The sequence below is a fragment of the Ictidomys tridecemlineatus genome, chromosome X (genome assembly GCF_052094955.1).
Source record: "Ictidomys tridecemlineatus isolate mIctTri1 chromosome X, mIctTri1.hap1, whole genome shotgun sequence".
Classification (NCBI taxonomy): Eukaryota; Metazoa; Chordata; class Mammalia; order Rodentia; family Sciuridae; genus Ictidomys; species Ictidomys tridecemlineatus.
In genome coordinates, this window is record NC_135493.1 from 107,876,808 (window position 1) to 107,902,660 (window position 25,853).

General features: G+C 34.9%; 1 protein-coding gene across 3 annotated transcripts in view; it reads right to left on the reverse strand.

The window, feature by feature from the left end:
• Positions 1-25,853, reverse strand: part of Pola1 (DNA polymerase alpha 1, catalytic subunit) — a 310,385-nt gene that overhangs the window by 96,695 nt on the left and 187,837 nt on the right. For all 3 annotated transcript variants that reach the window (XM_078035011.1, XM_078035013.1, XM_078035012.1), the window contains one exon: positions 5,124-5,240. In XM_078035011.1, coding sequence (XP_077891137.1) covers positions 5,124-5,240 — 117 coding nt within the window. The remainder of the gene's footprint in view (positions 1-5,123; positions 5,241-25,853) is intronic.

Genomic DNA, 25,853 nt, shown 5'->3' on the forward strand with positions numbered 1-25,853 from the left:
AGAGTCTCTGCCCCAATGACACTATGGAGCCATGAGAGCAATCCTGGATAGTCCGCACCTGGATTTCTTCCATGTATTAAAAGTTAATTTGTGTTCTTTGTGTCTGAAAAACATGTTTTAGTATACATAATGCTCAAAATAGAACACAATGTGAATATGGATGCCCAGAAAATTCCAAAGAAACACAAATGAAATTCACTACCAAAAAAGGTGGCAGTGGCAGGGTTGTTATTCTCCATATGAGCACTAGTGAGAATACTTAAGTCCTGCATAGAATTTTGGATTCCTCATTTCATCAGGATACAAATTCATACAACAGGCTTAAAACAGGTGCAGAATAAGTGCTTGCTGAAGTAAAGGATAGAGGAAGAGATCAGCCTAGCCTCATAAAATACTGTTCAGCTTAAGTAGGACCAGTGAGTAAGCCACAAGACACAAATTCAGGCCAAATGCAAGACCTTTCTACCTCATGCAAAATAAAATAAATAAACTTTTAAGAATACACTGAAAGAAGCAACCCAAATATCCATCAATGGATGCATGGATAAACATACCTATCTGTTAAATGGAATATTGTTTGGCCACAGAAACAATGAAATACTGATACATGTTACAACATGGGTGAGCTTCATGCTAGGAGAAAGAAGCTGTTTATATGAAATATTCAGAATAACGAATCAATAGACAGAAAGCAGTTAAGTAGTTTCCAGGGGCTAGATGGAGGTGTAAATAAAGAACAACTGCTTAATGGGTACAGGGTTTTCATCTGAGTTGATGAAATGTTTTGGTACTAGATAGAGGTGGTAGCTGTACAACACTGTGAGTGTACTAAAAGCTACTGCACTGTATACTTTAAAATAGATGATTTTATGTTATATGAATTTCACCATGATAGAAAAAAGCATAAAAAACTATGTTAAAAAAAGGCTAGTACCTACTTGGTGGTAAAAGAAGCTGTATACAGAACTTAGTAATCTCCTTGCATCAAAAAAGCCACATCAAAATCATGAAAAAGACCCTTCATGGTCAAACCCCTTTCTCTACTGGAGAAGTACCAATGACTCAGAAAAAGATGTTTAAGACTTTCTATCATAGTTCTAAGGTTATCTTCCTGTACAACTAATTACCTAAATAGATGACATTTATTTTTGTGTTTTCTTCTTATGTGGAAATAAGATACTGTCCATGTAACTTGGAGACATTCTCACCATCCCTCCCTTACTTATCAAATCAATAATTTGTTCAGTTATAGTCATTTTGAAATTATAATGTGATAATTATAAATTCATAATTGCCACTTTCCATTGAAGAACAGAAGTCATATAATGGTAAATTTGTTATAACAGATTTTTATCAATTTTACAATAGATGATCATGTGAGAAACCATAGGAATGTCCCAAAGTAGGACTGGAAGCCATTTCTGTACTTTTCTCAGAAACTTAGCTGATTAAACAGCTGAACAAAAAGCTCCACCAAAATGTTCCTGCCCCAGGGACAGTCCAATTTCACAAATTATTTTTACCATGACCCAGGGAGTCACTGTAGACATTTTCTCAGCTCCACATCAAAAGTAAAAATGTTAATGAGAAAAAGTTCAACTTGGTTTGAAGTCTTAGTTCTACAATGAAAGATTAATTTTGGTGAATTACATAATACAGACTCCCCTGTGGTTTAGCTCATACACATACACATTTGGCCACATTAAAAAGCCAAAAACATGTCCTTAAAATAGAGATATTAAAATATTTATTGTCTAACTTGGGTAAGTCCTAGAGTTATCACCAGTGTGAAAAAAGAGTCCTACTGACTTAGTAACTTAAATATGCATCATTTTTTTCATTTCTGTATTTAGAAGTGCTTCCTAAATAGCAAAAAATACTCAAAATATTTTAACAAGCAGTAGCTTGTATACTGTTAAATTCTCATGAGCTTAAAAATTTTTACTAATACATAGATAAATATTTAAAGTATCTGAGAAGAGAAGGGACATGTCTAAAACTCTGGGAACAAAACTGCTTCACCTTTCTTCTCACAACACTGGCAACATGAACCCGAAGGAGAGACAGCTTTCATATTTCAAGTTGATTCTGGACAGCACTCAAGTCAACTGCAACCCAGGGCTAAATGAGAATAGATTTATTATGTGAGGATGAGACTAACACATTGAGGTTAATGCTTTACCAACACAAACTTGAACACTATATTTCAAGTCCCCACCAGTCTAGTATTTGGAATGTATGCTGTTTTGCCCAAATAAAAATTTACATAAGTCTTCTTTTTCCCACAGATTTCCATTTTATACAATCTACATAATGTTAAACTAATTTTATAAATAAGGAAATATCCTGTTCATTAATAATATATACCCACCACCTAGCAAAGTGCCTAGGACAGTTAGGTGTTTATTTAATTAAGCAACTGAGAACTTAAGACCCAGATGAGCATAATCTTGTAAAATACATGCTTTGGAAAACCCTATGGTAATTACAATGATTCTGTCCCTTGTCTAACTTCTTTTGGAGACTCTGGAAAGATACATATTTACTCCTATAAGCAAAGTTCAGGAACCTTACAAATAGAATTGAAAAATTCTTCATTCATCATTAGCAACTGAAATAGAGTACAGAAAAGTGAGCAGAATACCACTGTTAAGGTCCCTATGAGGAACGGCTAAGGACAGTGTCACTAATCAGGATGCTGTGAAACTGAGTTACTTCAGAGGGTCATGCCCTGAACAGCTAATCTATGAAATCTTCTCCCTGGGAAGTGCAGCTGATAACCGTGATAAACATCAGCCTAAAATGTCAAGTTTTGAAAAGGACAAAGATATAAAGAAAAACACAAGTCACTTTGAAATGCCGGTGTTGGTTTACTCATTATAAAATGACAATAAATCACAAAAGATAATTGAATTGATATACTAAACCACTAACAGGAATATCATTAATATTTATCAGAAGTGTAACAATCTAACAAGTACATATTTTTCTTTTACCTTCTCTTACCAAAAATGGAATCACAAAACTGGCTGACTTTCTAGGAAGTAATTCAATTTCATTAAACTTGTCTTGATGAATTAGATATTTAAAGTCTCAAAGGCAGCACCAGTTCAAGAAGGTGATTCCCCTAGAACCTACAACTGGATTGATGAGTCATTTTATTTATACATACATATATGTATGTGTGTGTGTATACATACACGTATACACACACACACTCTCTCTCTCTCTCTCTCTCTCTCTCTCTCTCTCTCTCTCTCTCTTTTTGCTCCTGCTGATGCAAGTCTCAAGATGAGACTGACATAAAAAGAGTTCACTATGACAGCTAATTCTCATGTTCCACATTAAAAAAAAAACACTCCACTAATTATCAAAGGTATATAAAATTTAATGATAAATATTTAATATTTATCAAATTAGTTAAAATAAAGGTATAATAATATCCACATGCTGGAAAGATTATGGCAAAACTGATATACTCATAAAGTATTGGTATACACTATAATTGGTATAACCCATTAGGAAAGCAATTTGGCCATAGGAATCATGACTGTGTTATGCTTAGGCACCTTGATATGTACTATTGATAAGAATTTGTCCTTCACTCCTGTGATCCCAGCCACTTGAGAGGCTGAGGCAGGAGGATCACAAGTTCAAAAGTAGCTTCAGCAATTTAGCAAGACCTTGCTTCAAATTAAAAAAAAAAAATGGGCTGGGGATGTAGTTCAGTGGTTAAGTGTCCCTGAGTTCAGTGCCCAGTACAAAAAAAAATTGCCCGGGCTGGAGATGTGGCTCAAGCGGTAGCGCGCTCGTCTGGCATGCGTGCGGCCCGGGTTCGATCCTCAGCACCACATACCAACAAAGATGTTGTGTCCGCCGAGAACTAAAAAATAAATATTAAAAATTCTCTCTCTCCTCTCTCACTCTCTCTTTAAAAAAAAAAAAAATTGCCCTAAAGAAATATTTTAAATTAAGAAAAAAAATCATTTAAGCAGGAAAATATTTATCATAAAATTTTCAGGCTGAAAATATTCAATGAGAAATATTCTTTTTTTCCTGGTACTAGGAATGAACCCAGGAGTGCTTTACCACTAAGCTACATCTCCAGCCCTTTTTACTTATTTTTTTTATTTTGAGACAGAGTTTTGCTAAGTTGCTGAAGCTGGCCTTGAACTTGTGATCCCCCTGTTTCAGCCTCCCAAATTACTGGGATTACAGGCAAGTGAAATCGTGCTCAAGTTCCAGTGAGACATACTCCTAAATTCTGTTTATGCCTTTTGGTACTGCAAATGAAGTAGCAACAAAGAAATATGATTGGCAAATGATAAAATATAAAAGCATATTTTCAATGACTGTAACTAATAAAAAAACCCCTATAGATATACAAAAGAACAAGGGAATATGCAATGGTAGTAGCTATTTGCTATTTCTGACTTCTTGCCAATTTTTGTAAAATAATGCTATATTATCTTAAAATTAAAATAAAAAGCCATTTGAACTTTAGAAGAAAATATTTTCCTAAAATTAGCCTGTATACAAATTCTTTTCAGTGAAGATTTCAAATCAAAACTTGGTTGCAGACCCTTGCCTCTGCATTAAAAAATAAGTAAATAAATATCAGGTTCCCAAATATCATCATCTTCTTACCAAAACCTTCCAAATCCTTGGGCTAGTAAACTTGGAAAGTGAAGTGTTACATATAGCCCTATATTAATAAGAGATTGCACATTATCATATTACAGGTTCTGAGAAGATTTGCAATGGGCTATTTCATTTTGGCAAGCTCAGCCTCTGTTAGACGGTACTTGATCATAAAATATTTTCTGTTCGGAAGACCTGTGAAGTATCTTCCTACTAGTTTGGAAAATACTGCTTGGATCCATGATGTTCAAAGTAGGCAACAAAGGGAAGGCATCTCAATTACTAGATAGGTTCAGACTCTCTACTCCCCAATTGGGAGTCACTAATGGGAATATACCTTATCCCTCAGATGCACATGAAAATATGTGAGTTTGGTAGTAGGGTGTCTCCACAGGGCAAATATATAGTATCTACTTCCCAGAGTTAAGAGATGGGCAAACAGCCCCCTTCTGTATAGTTCTTTAGAATTATGAGACTGTTACCTCAGGTTTAAGTATAGCTTTCATGCATGCTGGACAAAGAGGACCATTTCGGGAGAATTGAAGGGGAAGATGCCGAGTTCGATTGCGACATGCTGCCTCCTCACATATCAACCAGCCCTGGAGAGAAAAAAGAAAAAGTTTCAGTCTTATCACCAGCATCAACAAAAATAAATAAAAAACACTTTTGTTATTAAGGTAAACTCATTTTATTCAAAACTTTTTTAGAGATTCTAAAATAGTTCTAGTTAACTTTCTCTCTAAACATGTTAAGATTCATGCGCTAAACCCATTACCAAGAGTGTAAGGCATAGAAACAAATGACCTTCCCAATAGCTGAGTCCCAATAGCTCTGTAAAATGGGTACGGCAAGAGTACTTACCTTAAAGGATTGCTGTAACAATAAAAGTGCTTATAACTAGGCTGGGGACGTAGCACAGTTGTAGAGGCTTGAATAGCAAATACAAGACCCTGGGTTCAATCCCCAATACCACACACACACAAAAGTGCTTAGAACTATTCTTGGTGCAAAATAACTTAATAAGAGCAAGCATTTGTTTATTTAAAACTAAAACAGATTCTTCTATACATATTCTCTGGAAGCATAGAACTGGCTGCCATGTTTTCAAGGACAACTTTGAAGGGTCACTGTTTTCTAGAGGTTTGCTACAGAGGTATCATAATCAGGTGAGTGTAAAGCGAGGGGTTGGGATATAATAAAGGCGGGCAAAGTATGTGCCCTCATCTCGGGGCAGTCCCACCTGCAGGGTGACAAGTAATGATCTGACCATTTGCAAATCTTGGAGCATTTTGAGAGATGACAACTTCTGAACTTGAAGAGTGAGTGGATGTTGCACAGATGGAGAAGGGAAGAAAGATAACTTGGGCAAGAAGAATTATATATACCAAAGAATGGAGACCAGAAAGAGTTATGCTGTGTAATCCATAACACATGACCCTATTCTCTATTTCTAGCCTGAATAGCCTATCTTTTCCCCCTTGTTAAGAGCAGTATACACATGATTGTTGCTTAATTATGTTACATACTTTAGTCTACTTTCCAAGTGGTGTTAATGCAAATCTAAAGGATGCCTTCATTCACTGTTATTTTGCTTGACTCATTCCTCAGGAATAGGCTTTCCTTGGAAGTAGGTATAACCAAACTCAAGGTAAAGTACCAAGAATTAGTTGTTCTGGCTCCATTTTAAGGTTTTTACAGAAAAGGAAAGGGCACAGTAGAACTTTTTGACTTAAAAAATGCTACCTTTAAAGAATCTTAAATTAATCTAGTCAATACATTCATAGAAACTTCATTCCTATCTTCATTCAACAAGCTAAACTATTTTAAGTTAAACTACTTAATTTGAAATTTGCAGGTGGAGAGTCTCAATGCGTCCTTATGAAACTTCTAATATATGCCCAAAATTATATTAAATATTGTGGGGAGTAAGCAAAGGGGCTTCTGGCACAGAATTTCAAGAATTTATAATCTAAATAGGAATGCATGATCTATACACATATAAGATTAAGAGCAATGCTGTATTGATTAGAATTTACAGTTGGTTCCACACAACTTGGTACTGAGTATAAAGGTTAAACAACATAGAGAAGGGATAGAGTTATGTTTGAAACAAACTACTACTACCACAATAAAAGACCATGAACCAGAATAAAGAATCAGTGGTTCTGAGTCATAGGCAACTATTTATTCCAATTTCTAGGGCCCATTACCCACATTTTTTAAATTTGAAGAAATTTATATTTTCATATTTCTGATACTTTTACAATTAACATGTACAGTTGATGATATATATATTATGTTTCCTCCAAAAAAAAGCTGTTAGGTCAAGAGTGGAACTCACAACTGGCCCTTCAGAATAAAAGAAACAGGCTGGGGGTACAGCTCAGAGGTAGAGAGTTTGCCTAGCACACGTTAGGTTCCTGTCTTTTTTTTCTTTTCTTCCTCACCAAAATATACCAGCATGGGTAGGTGGGAGGAAGGGAGGGAGGGGGTGGGGACAAACAGACACACACAGAGAAATACAAAGAGAAAAGAAATAAGATACTTTGGTTTAGCCTGTTCAAGCATGGGGAATAGAGTAGGGAATAGTGGAGCTGTCAGCAGAAACAGGTATTAAATTTTAAATGTAATTATAAACCCTAAAGGTAAGACTGGTTGTTTCTGGAATTACCCATGAAGACATAATAATAAATAGTAAACTTCAAGCAAACCACATATGAAAAATACAGGAGTGAACCACTCCTCTATCATTCATTTGGGTTTGTTACATTATATTTGATATATGAGGCTTTATATTACTTTGGAGTATGTGAGTCAGTTAACAATGCCAACCATAGATATAATTCATTCAATCTTAAACAATATTCAAAATTAGCAACAGACAGGTAATAAGTAACATGTTTTGAGACAAATTATCAAGTACTAGAATACAACTGGGAAGTGAAAATCATTTTTATTTTTAGTTTTTAAAATTTAATGTTCCAAAAACTAAAGTTCTTTTCAGTTGTTTTTGAAACTTGATTCCATCAATTTACTATAACCTCAGGACTCACTGGGTGAGCTGCCAACCAAGGAGATGCTAAGTTGTCATTTCACCTGCTTTTAAAAGCAAATACCTAACTCTATCTGTGACAGAGTTACTAACTAAATGTCCTTTCAAATCATATAGAAAACAGATAATATAATTTGTCTAGACTTCCTACCAGTTATAATTAACATTAAAGAGGTCTTTTTTTCTTTGTCACCTCTCTATTCAGTGCTTATTTGGGTTTGTTTGTACTTACTATCTGTTAATCTCCCTTTACAAATGACAACAATAACTAGTGCTATTATGCATGGAAATTAAACATGCTGATAACTGTGTGAAGGGAACTGGGGCTGAAAAAAAATATTAGAAGCCTGTAACTCTTTATGCCTCTTGTTTTATTTTGATAATTAAGCTTTTGGCTGTGGTGTATTTTAAACAAAACACTTCTATGGAGGAAATAGGCCCTAATCATATTCAATATATGCTTTGCTTCAATTCAATTTGGTCTAGTTCATTTTGGTTAACCCCTTGTTCCCTCAACAAATGTTTCAACCATGCTAAATCTAACCTCTAAGAAACATTTGTGTTGTTAAAAATCAGTGTGCCAGGTCACTGACAGTATTCCATGATGGTGCAAATATTACAAGATCTCATAGCGAATTTTTGCCTCTTAAGGATGACAGAAACAAAGCAAATAAAAATATGAATATTGTATAAATTCACTTTGAATTATCACTTATAAATACAAAACTAAATATATTTTCATTTCCTGCTTTGGGGAACAAAAATGCCAAGTCAATGGAAGCCTGACCTATAAAAAAGGTCTGGTTTTAATAAAAATCTCTAGGATCACTGTAAGGTTGTCTGCCACACAAATATGTTGTTTTGTTATGTTACACTACATGCAAATTGTCATAACCAAGAGGAATAAGACCATTAAATTTTCAGTTGCCTACCTCATCAGGTTTATAATTAGAAGGTTCAAAAGAGGTGAAGATAGCTGTCCAATAGCAAAACATTTACCAAAACATGCAAAGCTCTATCACCTGTTGCTTTAATTTCAGCAAGACTAATTCCTTAAAATCATTGTGTATGAAATTGTGTCAAATACTGATTGGTTCTGATTGCTAAATTATATTTCTGAGACCTCAACTAAAATGGTTTCTGTCTGCACATGCTAAAAAGGGATCGATTTCCACTTGTAACTGAGGCGTTCCTGGTAGTTGTACCTTAAACACAAACTGTCTTATTTGTGTACATCTGTATTTTTGGAAGGATGTATACACAGAGAAATCATCCAGATTTGGAAATGTGATGCATAGTAGGCCCTCAAAATATCTTTTGAATAAATGAATAAGCAGAATCAATAAAATAAAATGCAAAGAAGCAAGTTTATGAAAATAATAAAGCTTGGGTCTAAAATTCATAAAAAAACAATAATTCACAGTAGTTTTCATACTCTGGACTTCAATACATGGTGGGTCATTCTCCCATTCCCAATCAGTCACCATTTCTGTCCACTCATCTTTCCTCTATAGTCCCATTACCATCAACCTCACCAGACATAGACTTGAAGTTGTTCTACTGCAGTACTCTCTTACCTGGTTCCCCCCGCCCTTTTCTCTCCCACACCCAGTGTAAAGAGTTGCCAAGTGTAGTTTTCCATGGATCCCCATCCCATCATCTAATTGTATACCCTCCATAGTAAAGAACAAACTTGGTGGTCTGGTTTTCAAATCTTTAAAACTTATCATTCTCAACACAAAACTCTCTTCCACATTGAATTGGTTTTGTCACAGTCCTCGCTACATTTTGTCCATTTTCACCTCCTTATCTTTGCTCATGCAGCAGAATATCTATTTAGAATGTCTATTCCTTGAATATCAGTTCCATTACTCTTCTGTGAGATTTCTCCAACCCACAGAAACTTCTCCCTCTATCACATCTGATACTGAGCACACATTGCTGTGCACTGTCTCTTAACCACCTTATCTTAACATCTTGTTTTATCTCCCTTAACTGGTCAGTCAGTCCCTGGGGAATGATCTGCTTTGAATCTGGTAGTGCCCTTCCTAGTCTCTAGGGAAAAGGTTCACTTTTCAGTGAATACTGCAAAACTGAGGTGATTAAAAAAAAAAAAAAAAACAAACAAAACTGTACTCTCATTTTGTGTAAATCACCAAACCCATTCAATCCCTGAGTCTACTCTCCCTGAGAGTTTCTTCATCTATAAACAAGGAGGTGAAAATACTTATTCTGTTAAGGTTGTTCAGAGGATCAAATAAGAAAACTCAAAAATGTCCAGTAAAGGTATTGAGGAAGATCACAGGTGAACTACAGTTGACAATGCACATTAAGGGTGTGCTACTGTAACCGAGAGAGAGCTTGGTCATTTTCCAGCAGATGCTATTACAAAATGGAGAACTACAAATGGATAAATGATATGATTAGGTGGAACTTTCTCAATTTAGCTGCAAAATATTACATCTATGTAGTCAACATAAGTGAAAATTTCCTTAAGTTGTTCCTGATAGAACTATACTTGATTTGAAGTTATAGGTGGGAAGAGGAGGTGGTCTTTGCTTTATTTTAGCATTCACAGGAATTTTCAAGGGACAACACAGTTCTTTCACAATACATAATTTAGTTCAAATTGTAATGGCTTTCCAGGAATGCAGAGGAAGGGTCACAGGACAAGGTGTGTTAGCATATGTGTGTTTTCAGAATTCATCATATCATTATTAGTGTCTGTTAATGCCCATTGACTACACCTCTCTCCAAAATATAATGCACTCCAAGAATATCAGACTCTCTTTTCACCCAAAAGCATTTATAAATGTCCTGGGGTTCCCTTGCAGCCACATTTTTCTGTCACAGAATTATCCCCAGTATAAAAAAAAAATGGGTCTTCTTATAGATAGTGCACAGTATGGGCCCACAGCTGCTTTTGAAGAATGACATGTTGTGATTTGGGATTTCCAGAAATATCAAAAAACAAATTGCTTTCTGACCCACATTTGCACCCAAAACGGGGAGAAAATTTCCTTAAGATCTCCAGGGGAAGTTTTAACAGGAACATAATTTTGCTTTTAAAGCTAAATCTTCTACACTGTAGCATGCTGGCATGTCAAAGAGTGATTATTAAGTCTCAGAGAGGTGCCAGGGTAGGAGATGAAAAATCAGGAAAAATAAATATATAAACTAACTATTCACCAAAGTTAATACAAAAATATTTTAAACAAAATTATCAAACAAAACAGAAGTGGAAAGTGCCTTGTCGGTCAATGTAAGAATTTTAAATATTATTAAAATTGATTTTTTAAGTTAGACATCTCTTTAAATGAGCAGTCATATGTCATTTCATCCAAGTTATTTGAAACTTATTGATCTTATCATTTGCGCGAAGACCAGACTCTGCCATCAGTTTGCTGAAAGGATAATGGAGCACTCCCAAACTGTTATGATAGGTTAGATGCAAACAGCAGTCCTCATTTAAACACATAGAATAGCACTACAAGTGGACAAATTCCAACCTCAGCAATTGTATATTACATGATAAATTAGCAACTTGGTCTGCTTTGCCTCACATCAAATCCAATACCATAGTCTTGCTATTTTAATTTGCAATCAGAGCTTGAGCATCAGAAGATGTACCTGAGGTACATTAAAGAGCCCCATGCAAGCCATCTTCTCCTGCTATACTGTGAGCACAGAAAGCCAACAATTACCAGCAATTGTATTTTACCACTGTAGGACAATACTAGAACAGTTAAAATTGTCTCCATGTAAGCAACTGGGAAAAATATACTTAAAATGACTTTATATGGAAAATTACATTTTGGGGGGAAAAAAGTTCAATAGAGGACATGTATCTTTCTGTATGGGCAGCTAAAAATCTCTCTTAGTATATTCAAGACTATTCTATAAAATACTCTCCCTATTCATCCAACTCAAAAGCCAGCTACATTCTTAGGCTATAATAGGTCACAACTAAGTACACAGTACCTTCCTTCAGGAATAATTTTGCTTTGTCTGTCAACTGTCAACAAAGCACAAAGAGCTCATGCAACCCAGCCATGTACTGTGGATATTAGAGATCTAACAAAATACAAATAATAAGAACACAAGATTTCATAGCCACCCTGCTTTCACTTTATATGAGAAACTGAAAGCATTTTCCTCTCCACATTCCATTCATCTCTATTGTATTACAAATCTTTTCATAAAAGACTTTTTCCCTATGTGAAGCTACAAGTGACTTGGGGATGTAATATTCCAACTGCGACGAATGTCCAACTTTCCAACAAGAATGGTTATAAGTGGATGTGTCAGTGAAGGCATATAGTCATTTCAACAAGGAAAAGGAGGAAAGAATAAAATGGAATGAGATACAGTAAAATGGTTACTTTGGTACATATATCAATATTTTAGTGATGAAACCTCTAAGAAAAATTGTTCATTACTTTCATCACTGTCCCTGCCTCTCAAGACTTTATTCTTGAAAAAACATCACCTTAGCTATGTACACATGATAGTGAATAAACTTTAAACATAAATTCAAGGTTCAGTTTCATCAATTTGAACACAGAAAAAAAGACTAGAAGGAACTACTCAAAAATGCCATCACTTGTATTAAGGTGGTTTCTTCTTCTGTTTCTATATTTTCTAAAATTTTCTACCACAAGCATATACTGCTTTTATGATCAGAAAACTATTATTAAAGAAAGAAGAGACCATTTTTGCCAAGAGTTTTCACTGTAGTTGAATCACTAACACATCTGAAAAATATTCTGAGCTGTATCCCATGTTTGATTATTGCCAAGATGAATTTTCAGGGAATATCCTTATGGTGGGGGGGGGAGCACAAGAAAAAATACCATTTTTTAAAAAAAATCTCCTACTAAAAGCAAAATTTCAAAAATAGGTCAACTTAATCACATAAGAAGTAAAAAGTGGCAGGGCAGGTATTATTGGTATTGGAATCAGTTATTGAGCAACTCACTAAAATGCAAAGTCTTTTATAGGAATATGATCTTTATGATGGAGAAATCTCTGAAGGTAAGTAACAAATCAGTTTAAAGAGAGGTGCCTTATTCCCCACGCCCTTTCCCCTCCTTTATTCAGTGTGCACACAGATCAACTGAGATGTCCTGGGGTAAGAATCAAATAAAAAATTCAATCAGGAGGGTATGCTTAGACCCTTATTTCCAAAAGATTTGCTCTTTGCTTAAATCCAGCTAAAAGTAGTTTTTACTTTTTGTTTGTTGGTAGACTAGTATTTGCTAGTATGGTTTAATGTGTTATGCCTTTGGGTAACTAACAACAAATGTTAAAACTGAATTTTCTATGCAGTTGCCACAAAGGCCATCTTAAAATCAGAAAGGAGTTCAAACCATCACCAGGCAATGTTTGTTCATTTAACTTTAATTATTTTCTCCTTGAGAATGGTACTAATGAAACTGAATATCTTTCATGGTTTCGAAGGGCCGTTTGAATAGTCTGCAAACAGAACTAAGGGTAGACAAGAGATCTGGCTGAGCCAGGGGGTTGCTAGGTGATACAGAATGTAAACCCACAAACTTGTTAAGGTTTGCTTTGCTTTCATGCCATTTTCACACACTCTCAAAAGTTTTGAGAACTGATTTTTCAGGTGGTCATTACAAAAAAGAAGAATCCCTTTACTCTAAAATTTACTGCCCCAGATGCTCTGCCAGACTGAAAAGAGATGAAATCCATCTGATCTTTTGGTAGTAACATGGGAAACTTTTGGTTTTACATAAACATAGGATTATAGATTTTCTGGATGCCCCTAACTCAAGAAACAAATGCAAGGTGGATTTTAATATTTCAAAAAGACACTCTGAATCTTATCCAACTTTAAATAAAATAAGGATTTCCTACTAGAAAAAAAAGAAAAAAAAGGTGATTCACAGTTTGGGAGGTTTGGGGCAAAAAAACCAAAACCCCATGGAAAATGCCTTAGCACAGATCATCATCATGACAACCCTTTCTATTTAGCCACTCTCCTCTCTTCCGGCCTGCACCAAGTCTGACTGCCTGTGAGGCTTCTGCCTCCTGCCCCCTCCCCCAGCCTCCTTTTTAAGTAGCTGATCAGAGATTGTCCAGTAAGAGCACTTTATTAGATCATCAGCCAGAGGGGTTCACAAGTACCGAGAGCAATGGGCTCAAATGCGGCACATCAGTTTTAATAGACCAGGGGCTACTAGTAAACTGCAGATACTGCTGAGAACTTTCCATGCACTGAACTCTTGAAAAAGCACCGTCTCTCCAGCTTAAATGCAGCTGCCTCTTTCAATGCCGCAAATGGGTAAATTTGACAAAAAAGCCACCATTAAGACTACATGAAAGGCTCAAGACAACATCCTTTCAATGCTTTGTACTTCAGTAATCAGATGTACTTACTCACCCCCTCCCCCAAACCCGATCAAGAACTATTTCTGAATGGTAGGAAATAATTCCACTTTGTACATCTTTTAGTTAATCAAGACTTTCTATTCAGCAATTTGACCTTTTGTTCAAAACAGGATTATCAGTTTTTTCGCCAGTTACCAAGGGCGACTCGCATGGTGAACATAATTGCAATAATTTGCAAAACACCATGGCAACCCACATTACAACTAGGTAAATACTGGGCTTTTGTGCTACATTGTTATTTTCAGAGATGCTGAAGTCAAAGAACGAATGACAAATGAACACAAAATTTATATTTGCTTTGTCTCAAAAGAGAAGAAAATTGATAACAAGAATTGGGGGGAAACCGACTACAGCTGTAATTTCTAACTTGATTAATTAGGATGGTAACAGTCCTTAACAGTATATTCAACAAACAGCCCTGACTTCGTCTCTCCACCCACCTCTCTCTATACCACTACCACTATCTCCCCCACCCCAGACAAATTTTTTCAGCTTGGAGAACAAACATCCCCCATTTGCTCTTTTCTTCAACTTAATGGAATCCTTAATTGCAGAATATTGTTCTCCTGCTCTTCACCGCAATGAAAACGAGAGAAAGGAGGAGAGTGCCAGGGCAGACAGGGAGCTACAGTCATTTTTTTTCCTGCCTTTTTTGGACACCCCAGGCCCAATGATGAGACGGCATTTTCCTGGTATCAGCAGCTGTTTCGTTAGCAGACAATAAAGTAAAAACTATTTAGCTTTGCAGAAAAGCCAGTGTTTCCTCTTGGCAACACAAGGTAAGTCCACATGCCGAGATGAAGTTTCATAATTTAAATGCCAGAACATAAGATGAGAAAATAATAATGATCATAATAATAAACCATACATTGTTCTTATAAAGAAATTATTAACTGTGGAACTGTCCAAAAAGCTGTTGAAATGCATGTGTTTGCAATTTGAGGAAGATGTTCAACAAAATCCAATGTACTGAAAACCACTTTATACTCAGAGATCCCAATTCACAAAACAATCTAAAAATATAAATTGAGTACTCAGGAATTAACGCAAAAATCAAACTCATATTTTTAGCAGATAAGCAGTCTTACAAACAGCATTACAATCTTTTCAATAATAAATGATTGGAAAAGTTACAGCAGAAATTTTTAACTCAGATATGAAAGGCAGGTTCTATTTTATAGTAAAGGAGTGCTTTTCTTCCTAAGAGACACAAATTCTGCTATAATGTCTAGCTTTTTGTAAATTATCAAATCTGACTTTCTCATGCAAAATGTAGTATTCAGGGATGAGGAAAGAAAAATACACACAGAAAGGGCTCGCAGAAGTTATACTGCCGAGATCTCGAGAGACAAGCAGCTGCAGATGCATTCTGTTCACAGCCCAGCCTGCTTTCCTTCATCTGCCTCCTAAGGAGGAAGAGCCAAAGGAGAGTATCTGAAATGATCTGAATATTTCCCCTAACTTTTGAAAAAAATCAAATGAGCCTGCTATTATAACGGTTCATTCTTATTTGTGAGGGCTGAAAATTCTCACACACATCTCTATGATTCAACATAGAGAAATCACAATGTAACATTCTTCAGAATATGCCTCCAAAATTATAGATACTGTGAGTTCTCTTGAGTAGTAGAAATCAAAAGTATGTGACACATTAACTCCTTCTCAGTAACAATCTCTTTATACTTTAAAATATGCTTTATTTTTTGGCTTATTAACTCATTGTGAATTTACCATACCTGTATTAAGTACACTTCTATCAAAAGTCTAAATGTTAAGAGAAACTGTAAATGCTCAATGATAAAGGGGTGAACAAGCCTTCAGTACTTTTTGATCAAATAGAATCATAAAGTATGCCTAAAATCTCCATGATACTTGAACTTCTTTAAGAAACTCTCATTTATTACATTTTTATACTCTATCCAGAATTTCTTCATTTTTGACATTCTACCTAATATTCTTGCACTCCCCGCAACCATTCATGGCTTTGGTTCTAGTGAGTTTTCTTTTCTTCTATCAATTTGTTAGGATGCTTCCTGACTTCTTTTGTTTAGATAAGTTCATCTACAAGGAATCACAACATCCAACCTCCCATAACATTATTCAAATCCACAAATCAGGAATGGTAAACACCTTGCAGCTGTATTGCGTTCCTTCTCCAACTCTGTCACCATGGTTGCTACAGGATGGAAGCTGGCATTGAACATTAAAACCCATCTGCTCTCTCTCTCAAATTATTCTTGCTCTTAAATTTTCAACTTTGGTTGCACATTGGGATCACCAAAGGAGTATTACAACACAGATGGCTGGTCATTATCCCCAGAATTTCCGGTTCATATCTTAGACGGGACTCAAGAAATTGCAACTTTAACAAGTTCCCAGGTGATACTGCTGCTGCTTATGGCTTAGGGACCTCACTTTGAGAAGCACCAGTCTGGGAAATACAATGAGCACCAGGATTTTAAAAAGCTCCTCAAGTGTTTTCTAATACGTAACCAAGGTTGAGAACCACTGTTCTACATTATTCTCACTCTATTCCTACTGGTTATCATCTTCTGAACAAGGAACTGTATACAAAAGAACTATACTTAACAAACCTTCTCTCTCAACTCTTTCCCCTCCAATATTTATTCTTTCTCTAGATATTTTTTATGTGCGTAACTCTTAATTCTTCCAGGTTCTCCATGTAAAATGAGAATTATCAAACCTTCAAATATGATTTGCTTCTACAAAAAGAACTAACCAATTCCTAGATTATAAATATGAATATATATATATATATATAGTTTATTAGCATTCTTCCTTTAAAAAATAATCTTATTCTAACAGCAATAATACAGTCCCTGAAATATAAAATGTGCTTCACATAGAATCACAGAATTTTAGGAGTGCTGGTGAAAACAGTGTCTATGAAAAGTGACCACAATTACATTTTTTTTTTTACTTTGAAAAGTAATATGAAGCAATATACTTAAACCCTACATTTTAAATGTGAAAGGAACTTCAGAGCTCTGGTTTAAAACTTAATAATTGACAAAAATGAGGCCCAGGAAAAAGTAAATTACCTTTCACACTCTCATATGGTGTTCGGGCTGAATGTCTAGTTCAGTACTGTTTAGTCTCTACATATGCTGCTCAATATATGAGGCAGTAGCTGTTTGTGGGCCTTGAGCACTTGGAATGTGGCTGCTCCAAACTGAGATATGTTACAAGTTCAAAATATGCAGTGAATGTCAAAGACTTAGTTTTTTTTTTTTAAAGAGAGAGAGACAGAGAGAGACAGAGAGAGAGAGAGAGAATTTTTTAATATTTATTTTTTAGTTATCTGCAGACACAACATCTTTGTTTTGTATGTGGTGCCGAGGATCGAACCCGGGCCACATGCATGCTAGGCGAGTGCGCTACCGCTTGAGCCACATCCCCAGCCCTCAAAGACTTAGTTTTTAAAAAGAGAATACAAAAAAGTTCATTGATTTTTTTTACTCATTATAGATTGAAGTAATATCTTGAATACATTGGGTTATATAAATTATTATTTATAACTATCCTCCCTTTTTAAAAAAATACAAGTGGATCATATACACTGCTAAAATCTGCTTTTTCACTTACAAAGAGGATATTTTGCTCTCTGAGTAATAGAGATCTGCAACTTTTTAAAAAATATTTTTTTAGCTGTAGTTGGACAAAATATCTTTATTTTATTTATTTATTTTTATGTGGTGCTAAGGATCAAATCCTGCGCCTCACCCAAGCTAGGCGAGTGCTCTATACTGCTAAGCCCCAGCCCTCTCTGCAATGTTTTTTAATGTCTGTGCAGAACCCTATCATATGACTGTTAATAATTTAATGAATCCTCTTGATGAACAATTGGATTGTTTTCAGTCTCTTATTACTACTGATAATGATTCGTTCCTTGTTAGCCTTCTATCAGTACTTTTTTTTTTTTCGCATTATTGGGGACTGAATCCAGGGGTGCTCTACTACTGAGTTACATTCCTAGACTTTTTTTATTTTCTATTTTGAGACAGGGTCTCACTAAGTTGCCCAGGTTGGCTTCAAACTTGTGATCTTCTTTCCTCAGCCTCCTGAGTAGCTGGGATTACAGATGTGTGTGCCACCACATCCCTCTTTAATAGTACCTTTAACAATACCTGTAAGTTCTATACATCTGTATGGATAACTAAATTGGAACTGCAAAGTTCATTAACAAATTTTTTGACAGATGTTGTCCAATTGCTGACCAAGGAGAATGTATCAATTTTCACATTCACCAACAGCGTATGAGATGGTTCCTTCCCCACACCATAGCACACATTGCATATTATCTAAAATTTTGGATCTCTGACAAGTGAAAAATGATAGCCATATGACTTCTGAAACTGAGCGTAAGGTTGAACATCTCTACTCATGCTTGTAAGTCCCTGGCATTTCTATATTTAAGAATTGCCTCTTCCTGTCCTTTATCCATTTTTCTACTAGGTTGTTAGTCTTTTTCTCCTTGATTTGCAAGAGTGCTTATATATGCGAAGGAAATTAGCTCCTATTTGTTAACATGCATTGCAAACATTTTCCCCAGTTCATTACTTCTTTTGACTTTATGCTATGTATGTGCATATATTTGCATTGAAGAAATTCTTATTTTTAAATTTGTATCAAATTTCTTGATATTTCCCTTTTTGAATTCCAAATTTTGCATCATTTCAAGAAAAATCTCAGATAGCTGAAGCACAGATAACATTTAGGGCAGCAAAATTACTCTGCATGATACTATCATGATTGACACTTTGCCCAAACTTACAAAATATACAACACCAAGACTGAACCAAACTATGGACTTTGGGTGATAGTGATGTATCAGTGTAGAATGATCAACTGTAACAAATGTACCACTAGGGTGGGGGATGTTTATAATGAGGGAGACTATACATGTGTGGGAGCAGGGAATCTATGGGAAATCTATGTATTTGCTTCTCAATTTTGTTGTGAACTGTTCTAAAATTGAAGTCTATTAAAAAAAAAAAAACAAAACTCTTCCCAACTCCAAGACTGTTAAAAGTTCATTACTTTTATAGTATTTTTTTCTAGGTAATTTTTTGATCCATCTGGAATTTGTTTTAATATTGAAGAGTAATGAAGAAATTCAGTTATATTTTTCCAGATGACTTACTACGTACTGATATGAACCATTCCTTTATAAATATTAAATGCAATTTTGGATCTATTACACAAAATGTTTTAACAACCTTAAATTTCTAAAAACTGCATAACTGGTAGGACACATGGGTCATTCTCTTTGTCAGAATTTTCATGTGATTTTTTTTAAAAAATTGAGGAAGCTTTAAATTTATGGATAAACTTAGTGAACTGACAAACCTGAAATGCTGATCAGTTGAGATAGCTAAGAATACATGTTTTCCATTTACTACAGACTTCTTTTAAGTCATTCAGCAACATTTTAAAGTTTATATACACACACATCACTTTTACTAAGTTTATTTACTCCTAGGTATTTAATCTTTTTAAGTTGTTAACATAAATAGAATTTAGTTCTTTCATTCTATTTCCTAACTGGTTATTGCTTGTATAGGTCATAGACCTATGGCTTCCCATAGGTCTTCATTTCTTATTTATAATTAGGGTAAGTAAAATGTATACATGTTCCTGTCATTGAAAGTACATCCTCCTAACTAAATCTCATTATTTCATCATTTTAAGCCAGAACTTCTAGTTACTATTGTTTTCATTCAAATGTTTACTGATTTCGTATTAATTTTGTAACTAATAACCCTAATATATTCTTTTTGTCTGATTTCATTGGGTTTTCTAGGCTTATAACCACCTGCAAATAACAGTTTTTATATATTTCTTTTTCTTATCTAATTACAATGGCTAATACTTTAAAAACTTTTTTAAAACATTTTTCTTTGTAATACCTTTGTTTTATTTATTTATTTATTTTTACGTGGTGCTGAGAATCAAACCCAGGGCCTTGCACGTGCCAGGCAAGCACTCTACGGCTGAGCCACAACCCCCAGCCCTTACTTTTAAAACTTTTATTGACCACATTTCCATTAGGCTGCCTCTTGCAGCATATTTTCTAACAATCTTCAGTTGTAGACATCCAAATTAAGCCAAATAAAAAAGTAATATTAAAATAATTATGAATTCTATAGAGGCCTTTGGTCTCAGAGTGCCTAAAGTCAACTTTGGTGCTGCATTTAGTTTAAGGATAATAAACAGCTGACTAAATATTGAAATAGCTCCTTGTGTGTTTGGGGAAATAGTCCTCTTAAAATTTCCCTTCCCTTACATAGGTCTTATTTTAACTAAACTTAATTATTTGATTACTTCTCCAGCTCTGGATCAAAAAACAAAACAAAATAAAACCAACAATATAACCTAGGAGACATCTCAATTCTGGGGATCTCTTCTTTCAGAAAGAAGGGTGCTATAACAGGCTAGATAGTTGTAAGGTCTTCCAAGTACAAGAATACTCTTAATTTTATGAAATGATTTTTTTTTTTAATGAACACATGGCTTCCCATAGGTCTTCATTTCTTATTTATAATTAGGGTAAGTAAAATGTATACATGTTCCTGTCATTGAAAGTACATCCTCCTAACTAAATCTCATTATTTCATCATTTTAAGCCAGAACTTCTAGTTACTATTGTTTTCATTCAAATGTTGCTGAATAGTACGCATCAATGAATGTCTAGTGTAGTGGTTTTTAAAATATGGTTCCTAGATAAGCAGCACCTATGAACTTGTTGGAAATACCAATTCTCTATGGCCTCACCCTAGACCTAGAATCAGACATTCTGCAGGTGGCACCCAACAATCTGTTTTAGCAAGTCTTCCACAGCATGGCTGTGGTAAGTGGTTATGTATTTATTCCAGTAAGTTCTCATAAGCATAAGTCATGACATTAAATGGCATACTGTATCAAGTTGTAAAAAATAGAAACCAGGCTAAGGTAGAGTGCTAGAATGACAGATAAAAGGTTAAATATATATATATATATATATATATATAAATAAAAATACAATTTGTTGCCACATACTGACATTGGGCCCATTGTACTACCCTTTTTAAAGCTGAAAATACCTTTTACCTTTCTGACTAAGGATTTTAATACATATTCTATAATTTCTAAATCACAAGAAGCATATGGAAAGGATCCCTGAAGAAAATATATTCCACTTTAGGAGATGTTTTCATATGTTACTGAAACAGGTTCAAAGAAAACTTCTTCAGCTTCACCTCCCAGGTGCTCTTGGCCTTGCTCTGAATCTTATAACTAGCCCATAAATCTATCTTCATGTCAGACCCATCTGTGGTAAACTGAATAAACCTCCCTTGGATGCTGAGATGATTTTAGGAATGCCTGTCCACTTGCTAGTCCACTGCCCTACTTTTAATTCCACTTGAGAGCTAAGAAAATGCTATTAGAAAAAGATTCTCTTTAGCTCCTCATTTGATGTTTTATATAATAAATCTAAAGAATTTGACTTTGCTGCATAAGTACTGTCACTGAGTGTTCCTTCAGGAAGGCAGAAAATGGGGCTGGAGTAGGCCATTAATTTACTAAGAACAGAGAAGTCTCTTACCTAATCAACTCTTCTTCCCTAGGAACACTCTCAGAAGGCCTTGTATATTAGTTGCCAGCAGAGACATTTACATTTTACATGCTGGACTTCAAAGTATCATCAAGGAAGGAAAGCCACTTGTAACAGGATGAATTTTATGAATTCTTTGAGGATGAAAGAAAGACTGAGATATTATGCTCACTGGCCACAAACCTGACTAGCATTTATTGAACACACAAAAGTCCTCTGCTTCAAGGTGGTCAAATACCTGAGGCATTTTATATACAAGTATGAAATGATGAAGACTCTCTGCTCTACTGCTACACTTAAAGAGTGTCAACAAAATACTGATGACTCTAGCTGGCAAACTGAACAGAAAGGACTTTCAACTAGCTCACCTCATATCCAGACTGCTCATACCAGGATCATTATTATGAAAGTGATACTTAAGTAACTTTTAAAGTGAAAACCCTCCAGAGGGTCATATTTTTGACATAGATCTATGAATCACTTTCTTCAGATGAATGCTTACTAAGGACAAACAACATGCTGGATCTATACTAAAAAGAGCTTCAACTGCAACACTTGGGTTATGGATCTTTTTATTTGGGAGACTGGTAGTGCAAGAGGATAAACATGACTTCAGGTGAAGAAAGAGGTCCAAGGATTCATACATAAAGGAGGACAAAATGTTTGAGAATGGAGGAAAGAAACAGCAGAAGGGCAACCACAGGTCAGCCTCTTGGACCGCAAAGGCTAGATTCCTATCATTGCACTCTGAGCCCCTATGGCCTAGGACAGTGTCTGATATACTATGGGGACTGAAAAAATATTCTTTTAATTTTAACTTTAATCAGATGGAATGAAACTCTCTGATACCAAGAGTATTTCAGATGGCTGAACACTCCAGCTTCCTTCAGGCTAGGCTACCTGGGAGTCCAAAAACCCTTCTCTGCCTCCCTTTACCGTGCCTCCTTTGCAAGAGGCAGATAAAGCAACCCAGTGGCAAAATGGAAAGGCAGGAATCAATTCCAAATTCTCCTCTCATCTTGCTGTTTCAGTGGTTACATCACTTGGGCAAACTCTTCGCCATGCAAGCCTTTGGGTGTGTTCCCATGGGTAATGCAAGTAACACCTACCCTGTCTCTTTCATGAAAAGATACTGTGCAAGACCAATGTCTCAAAACTGCATGTATGCAAACTGTGTCTTCTCTTCCTGCAATATACAATGTGGTGTTTGTGGGTATTTTTTCTTTAAGGGAATGCTTAATAAAACATTTTCATCAGGTTGCTGTGGAGCCACTGCCTAGTAATAGCCAACTCAGGAATGATGATTTGATCCATATTACCTGGAAAATGGAAGACAGTGCACCATATCTATGTTCTTTCGCAGGAGATAACTCTATGATGACATTAATTAAATGTGGAATATAACCAAAAGATATGATTTGTTGGTTAATGAGAGACAAATATCAAGTGAAACTATACTTTTAAGAAGATGATGCCTGAAGATAAAAAAAAAAAATCCTCGTCACTCATTTTCTCATGGGTAACAAGGCTTTTGCCAGAAACAACATCTCTCAGAAAATTCAAAGACATTGTTGCTAGCTAGCCTCTTCTCAGGGCTTCTTAAAGTATATAACTTTGGGAAGTAATGCCATGTCCCAAATTTCTTATCCTGGAATGACTTAGTTTCATTGTACAATGATACAAGAATCCTCTGACCATTAATATTTTCCATTTAATTCTTGTCTGAAAGCTCCAAAATAATCTAGCTCATCATCTACCCTGACCAAGGAATGAAAATATGAGAACATAACCTTCTACTAAATAACCAAAACGACTCTTCTCATTTGCCCAGCATTATTTAACCTTTTCCCTAACATGGACAACATTAAAAAGAAATATTTCACTTATGAATTTAGCAAACTAAAAGTAAGCTTGAACTGGAAATGCCACAGAGAACTGCCATTATGTTCGTAATTCAACTTCGTGTTATTCAATGCAACCTAAGGGGCAGCTTTTGTATAGCACAAAATATGAACTACACATTTCTGAAAGGTCATGGGAACACTAGGAGACAAGAAAGTGAATTAGTGAAAAATGAATTCAGTGCAGATTTTTACATTAGAAGTCAAAGTTAATACAGTTTCTTACTAACAAGGTTCCATTGATCTCTCAGAAATGGAAAGCTGTAACATTAAAATAACTTGCTAAATATTTCATATAACTGTTTGGATTTTTCCCTCCACAAAGCAGATAAAAGGTTCTCCTTTCCCTCTGTGTGTATAATTTGTTTGCCTTAAAAAAATTTTCTTGAAAATGCTTTTTCCTTCTTAATAAAAGCCCTAGTGACTCAACAGCTAAAAAAGTAAAATCTAAGAGAGCTGAAAAAGATTTAGCTTGATATTAAATTGTATTTTTGTTACCATTAAACTATTTTTTCAAATTCACTATAAATGTTGATGTAAATTACTGCTTTACAAAGGGCATGTGTGTATATTTTTTGATAAAATAAAACCACATACTTTGTAAAGGTTTCATTATTAAAAAATACAAAAAGACATTTCAAATAGAAAACTAGTTTATTTTCTCTCTGAAGAATAAACACATTAAATTCAAATCTCAAGTCCAAGGAGACTCAGAAGACAAAACCATGTCCCTATAACTGTTAGGGAGTATGGTACAAATGAGACTAGAACTTTCTAAGTAACTCTAGGTCAAAAGAAGATATATTTAAAGATTATTCCTAAATTAAAAGCTTCATAAAACAAAATCAAAAAGTGTAACACAATCATTCATAGAAAAAAGGAAGATATCTCATGTATACTTTAAAACCCACAACACTGAAAAGGGCAAAAATTTTTATGTAGGGCTGGGATTATAGCTCAGCAGTAGAGCACTTGCCTAGCATGTGTGAGGCCCTAGGTTCGATCCTCAGCACCACATAAAAATAAATAAAGATATTGTGTCTACCTACAATTAAAATATAATTTTTTAAAAAAAAATTATGTAACATACTAAAATTATCAAGAAGATACTGAATTTTCAAAGAAAGGTACACAATGGACTTGAATAAAAAATTATAACTGTCAAAATTATTAAATCACTTGTATAAATTCTTAAGAAATAAAGTCAAAAGTTTTACAGACATATTGATACTATGCAAGAAAGTATGAAGCTGAGCATAGTGGTGACACACTTGTAATCCCAGCTATTTGGGAGACTGGGGCAGGAGGATCACAATTTTGAGGCCAATCTCAGCAACTTAGCAAGGCCCTATCTCAAAATAAAACTTAAAAAGGCTGGGGGCTATAGTTCAGTGGTATACTGCTGGTGAGTACCCCAAAATAAAAAGGTATGGAAAAGGATAAAATTAATTGCCCAGAATATTTGTTTTAGATTTATATTCAAATAATCAGCTTATAATCAATATTAATTTTAAAAATCATACAGAAAACTTATTTTGTCATTAAAGTAGCACATTTGGGTAAATCTAGTCTATTTTACTAGTCTATTTTAAAATAATTTAAGAAATAAGAAGTATAAAGATAAAAATCTTAATATGCAGTTTGGTAAAGTTCAAGTCAGTCTTTGAACAACACGTTTATCTATCCAGTAAAGCTTGTGTTAATGCGATGTAAGAGTTTGGCAAATTCAACTTTAATGGAGCATAAAAGTGCTTTTGCTTGAAAGTGAGATCATTTTTAAAAATTCAAAGCATGATCACTTTTTCTTTTTTCGTAGGAACAATCTGATACAAGCAGCAAAGCTTAAATAAACTAGAAACATTTCAAATGATCCATAAAGGATTAATAAGCACTGCAGGAAGTCCTATAGGCTCAGCGTATACATTTTCCATCTTTTCCCCCCAGGATGGGCATGATATGAAATTCTAAACAGAAGTGAAGTTTCAAAGTCCCTGAATGTTAAAGGGTTGTTGTGTCCGGGCGAGAGGTGGTAACTTAAGGTTCTCTAATCTGAAATGGATCAAATCACAATGATATTAGGACAAGAATCATTCAAATCTGCACATACAATTAAAAGGTCTTTTGCTGATGGTAATAACCAGTGGTCAGTAGCAAAACTAAGGCCAAAGGAGTAATGGTAAGATACAGGCCACTAATATAGCACGAACAAAATGACAGCTATTATTTTGGTAGA